Source organism: Alosa alosa, chromosome 11 (assembly GCF_017589495.1).
Source record: "Alosa alosa isolate M-15738 ecotype Scorff River chromosome 11, AALO_Geno_1.1, whole genome shotgun sequence".
NCBI lineage: Eukaryota > Metazoa > Chordata > Actinopteri > Clupeiformes > Clupeidae > Alosa > Alosa alosa.
In genome coordinates this window covers 17,964,891-17,969,890 of record NC_063199.1, presented here as the reverse complement: position 1 = coordinate 17,969,890, position 5,000 = coordinate 17,964,891, and the positions used below count along the sequence as shown (strand labels likewise).

Here is a 5,000-nt window from a genome sequence, read left to right as displayed (position 1 = left end):
GATTGAACCGACAACTTTCAGGCTACTGCACGATAGCCCAGCTCCTTAACCACTACACTACCACTCATCTATGCATCTTTTCTTCCTCTACATGGTTTTCTTGTAGTATTTCAAAACTCTCTCTCTCTCTTTCTCTCACTTTCTCTCCCTCACTCACTGCATGCCAACTTTGTCTCACTCCCCCTGACCTGTTGGATCAGGTATCATTTAATCAAAGTTAGACATCGATCATGATACATCACAATATCTCAAAGGCATCATAGTATCCCAAATGTATTTCAGTGCTGTGCTGGGTTGGGGAGTGCTGGGCAGCTCTGGGTTGTGCTGGGTAGTGTTGGGTAGTGCTGGGCAGCGCTGGGTAGTGTTGGGCAGTGCTGGGTAGTTTTAGGAAGTGCTGGGTGTTGGGTAGTGCTGGGCAGCCAGGCTGGTCTGGGGCAGTGCTGGGTAGTGTTGGGTAGTGCTGGGCAGTGCTGGGTAATGTTGGGTAGTGCCGGGTAATGCTGGGTAGTGCTGGGTAGTGCTGGGTAATGTTGGGTAGTGCTGGGCAGTGCTGGGTAATGTTGGGTAGTGCTGGGTAGTGCTGGGTAATGTTGGGTAGTGCTGGGCAGTGCTGGGTAGTGTTGGGCAGTGCTGCAGTGCTGGGTAGTTTTAGGAAGTGCTGGGTAGTGTTGGGTAGTGCTGGGCAGCGCTGTGCTGGTCTGGGCAGTGCTGGGTAGTGTTGGGTAGTGCTGGGCAGTGCTGGGAAATGTTGGGTAGTGCCGGGTAATGTTGGGTAGTGCTGGGTAGTGCCGGGTAATGTTGGGTAGTGCTGGGCAGTGCTGGGTAATGTTGCAGTGCTGTGCTGGGTAATGTTGCAGGTAGTGCTGGGGTGCCTGGGTAATGTTGGGCAGTGCTGGGTAATGTTGGGTAATGTTGAGTAATGTTGGGTAGTGCTGGGTAGTGCTGGGTAGTGCTGGGTAGTGCTGGGTAGTGCTGGGCAGTGCTGGGTAGTGCTGGGTAGTGCTGGGTAGTGCTGGGTAGTGCTGGGCAGTGCTGGGCAGTTCTGTGGTGAGTGGCATATGGAGGCTAAGACTCGGCAGTGGGGCTCCACCTGGGCTCTCCCTTCACAGTGCACCTCTAGCCCGTCTGGATAAGTGATGACCGCAGTCCTGTCCTGTAATGAGAGAACTGCCCCCTCATCTGCCCTCTGTACTGCCTGGCACAGTCACGCCTGACACACACACACACATACACACTCAAGCTGGCATGCACACACACTCACTCACTCACACACACAAACATTCTCTCATACACGGATACACACACACACACACACTCACTCTCTCACTCGTTCACTCGTTCACAGATACACTCATTGCCTTTTTCATACACACACAGACATTCACTCACTCACTCACTCACTCACTCAGTCTCTCAGAGAGACATTCACTCCCCCGCTCTTTCTCTATCTCTTTCTCTATCTCTCTCTATCTCTGTCTCACACACACTCTCTTAATCCCTCTCTTAATTCAATTCACCGCATCTGACTCTCACTCCTCCTTCCATCTATCCTCACCTGTGTTTTCTCTCCTCTATCTATCCTCACCTGTGTTTTCTCTCCTCTCTGTCATTTTCTCTTCAGGCGTTCATCCGTCCCTTCCGGGAGCACCACATTGACCCCACGGCCATCACGCGCCACGACTTCATCGAGACCAACGGAGACAACTGCATGATCACCGTCCTGCCTCTAGCACACATGGCCTACAAGTTCCTTAGCTACACGCCGGGTGAGACACACACACACACACACACACATGCATCCATCCACACACATGAGCACACACACACACACACACACACACACACACATGCACACATGCACACCCATGCGCACACACACACACACACAGACACACACATGCACACACACACAACTGAAAATTCCAAGGTCTTGACACTGTAACGCCAGCGTGTTTCCAGCCAGCGTGTTTGCGCTTTTGCCAGAGGCTGTGTGTGTGGGCGGGCTGGAGTTAAGAGCAGCGATCCTGAAGATCAGAGCTCACATGGAAATGTCAAAGGCACACACTGACTCCTGGCGAGTAGAACAGCAAGTGCCAGCGATGTTCGCGGGTTTGTGTGTGTGTGTCTGTGTGTGTGTGTGTGTGTGTGTGTGTGTTTTTTTTTTTGGGGAATACATTTTGCTGAAAGCATTTTAGCCAAAGCAGCACATATGTCAACTATATTACAAGGGGACTACATTGTCCCGAGACAACTTGGGGTTGAACCGCTTCAGGAGCTGCTTGATTGGAGCGGTGGATTGAACCGACAACTTTCAGGCTGCTGCCACGTGTAGCCCAGCTCCTTAACCACTACACTACCACTCATCTAGCCAAAATGCACTGGCCTCTACCTTGGTTTCTTGTAGTATTTCAAAAACTCTCTCTCTCTTTCTCTTTCTCTCCTCCTCCTCCTCTCACTCCTGCATGCCAACTTGTCTCACTCCCTGACCTGTTGGATCGGGTATCATTTAATCAAGTTAGACACGATCATGATACATCACAATATCTCAAAGGCATCATAGTATCCCAAATGTATTTCAGTGCTGTGCTGGGTTGGGGAGTGCTGGGCAGCTCTGGGTTGTGCTGGGTAGTGTTGGGTAGTGCTGGGCAGCGCTGGGTAGTGTTGGGCAGTGCTGGGTAGTGCTGGGTAGTTTTAGGAAGTGCTGGGTAGTGTTGGGTAGTGCTGGGCAGTGCTGTGCAGTGCTGGGCAGTGCTGGGTAGTGCTGGGTAGTGCTGGGTAATGTTGGGTAGTGCTGGGTAGTGCTGGGTAGTGCTGGGTAATGTTGGGCAGTGCTGGGTAATGTTGGGTAGTGCTGGGTAATGTTGCAGTGCTGGGTAATGTTGCAGTGCTGCAGTGCTGCAATGTTGCAGTGTTGGGCAGTGCTGGGTAGTGCTGGGTAATGTTGGGCAGTGCTGGGTAGTGCTGGGTAGTGTTGGGTAGTGCTGGGCAGTGCTGGGCAGTTCTGTGGTGAGTGGCATATGGAGGCTAAGACTCGGCAGTGGGGCTCCACCTGGGCTCTCCCTTCACAGTGCACCTCTAGCCCGTCTGGATAAGTGATGACCGCAGTCCTGTCCTGTAATGAGAGAACTGCCCCCTCATCTGTCTCTCTGTACTGCTCACAGTCACGCTGACACACACACACATACACACTCAAGCTGGCATGCACACACACTCACTCACTCACACACACAAACATTCTCTCATACACGGATACACACACACACACTCACTCACTCACTCACTCACTCACTCACTCACTCACTCACTCAGTCTCTCAGAGAGACATTCACTCCCCTGCTCTATCTCTTTCTCTCTTTCTCTATCTCTTTCTCTCTCTCTCTCTCTCTCTCTCTGTCTCTCACACACACTCTCTTAATCCCTCTCTTAATTCAATTCACCGCATCTGACTCTCACTCCTCCTTCCATCTATCCTCACCTGGGTTTTCTCTCCTCTCTGTCATTTTCTTCAGGCTCACTGCTCTTCCGGAGCACCACATTGACCCCACGGCCATCACGCGCCACGACTTCATCGAGACCAACGGAGACAACTGCATGATCACCGTCCTGCCTCTAGCACACATGGCCTACAAGTTCCTCAGCTACACGCCGGGTGAGACACACACACACACACACACACACACACACACACACACACACACACACACACACACACACATGCATCCATCCACACACATGAGCACACACACACACACACACACACATGCACACCTATGCATGCCATTGGCTGGCTGGCCACACAGACACACATGCACACACACACACACACACATGCACACCCATGCACACACACACATGCACACACACACACACACATGTACACACACACACACAGAGACAGTCACACACACACACACACACACACACACACACACACACACACACACACACACATGCATACGCACACATACACACACACACACACACACACACATGCACACATACACACACACACACACAGACACAGACACACAACCCACACACAACTGAAAATTCCAAGGTCTTGACACTGTAACGCCAGCGTGTTTCCAGCCAGCGTGTTTGCGTTTGCCAGAGGCTGTGTGTGTGGGCGGGGCTGGAGTTAAGAGCAGCGTATCCTGAAGATCAGAGCTCACATGGAAATATCAAAAGGCACACACTGACCCTGCGAGTAGAACAGCAAGTGCCAGCGATGTTCGTGTTTGTGTGTGTGTCTGTGTGTGTGTGTGTGTGCGTGTGAGTGTGTGAGGAGGGGGATCCAGGCCTGGTGCCTGTCTGACAGTAGATCGGGGTCAGAGGGTCACGACCCAGACAGGCAAAATCCGAGCTGGTCTAATGAGGGCTACTGGACACATTGCTGTCAGGTCAGAGACAACTGGTGTGTGGTGTGAATGACCCGCTCCTCTCCTTCCTACTGTACAACAAGCATGTTCTTACACGCTCAACACTGAAAGCAGCATGAGGGGAGTAGGGTGGTTAATTAAAGGCTAGTTAGTTAACTGAGGCTCTTGCTGAGTAGGGTGGTTAAAGGCTAGTTAGTTAACTGAGGCTCTTGCAGAGTGGGGTGGTTAAAGACTAGTTAGTTAACTGAGGCTCTTGCTGAGTAGGGTGGTTAAAGACTAGTTAGTTAACTGAGGCTCTTTCTGAGTAGGGTGGTTAAAGGCTAGTTAGTTAACTGAGGCTCTTGCTGTCATTTCAATCATTCATTTATCTCATATAGTAATATAAAGTTAAAGTTGACTAGTATTTAGCAGACGCTTTAATACTAAGCAATATGGACATGCTAGCCTGGCCCCACCCATCAAGTGAGCGAGTCTGGTGAAACCACACTATGGACTCGCAAAGGCAGATTGGGGAGTTGAACCCGGGCCGACCGATAGCCAAGCGGCTACACTACTGCTGCTCCATCACATCCCTAATATATCTCACACCAGAGAGTAATTATTTTGCATTTCTGCTCTAGA

The 5,000-nt window shown here is 51.1% G+C and overlaps 1 protein-coding gene across 3 annotated transcripts in view; it reads left to right on the top strand.

Moving 5' to 3' along the window:
• si:ch211-212o1.2 (uncharacterized protein LOC492735 homolog) overlaps window positions 1-5,000 on the top strand; it is a 34,070-nt gene that overhangs the window by 22,117 nt on the left and 6,953 nt on the right. For 2 of the 3 annotated variants that reach the window (XM_048257900.1, XM_048257899.1), the window contains 2 exons: window positions 1,622-1,651; window positions 3,535-3,649. In XM_048257900.1, coding sequence (XP_048113857.1) covers window positions 1,622-1,651; window positions 3,535-3,649 — 145 coding nt within the window. Of the gene's footprint in view, window positions 1-1,621; window positions 1,767-3,534; window positions 3,650-5,000 lie in introns of all 3 variants that reach the window. The other variant, XM_048257901.1, reaches the window with a different exon arrangement.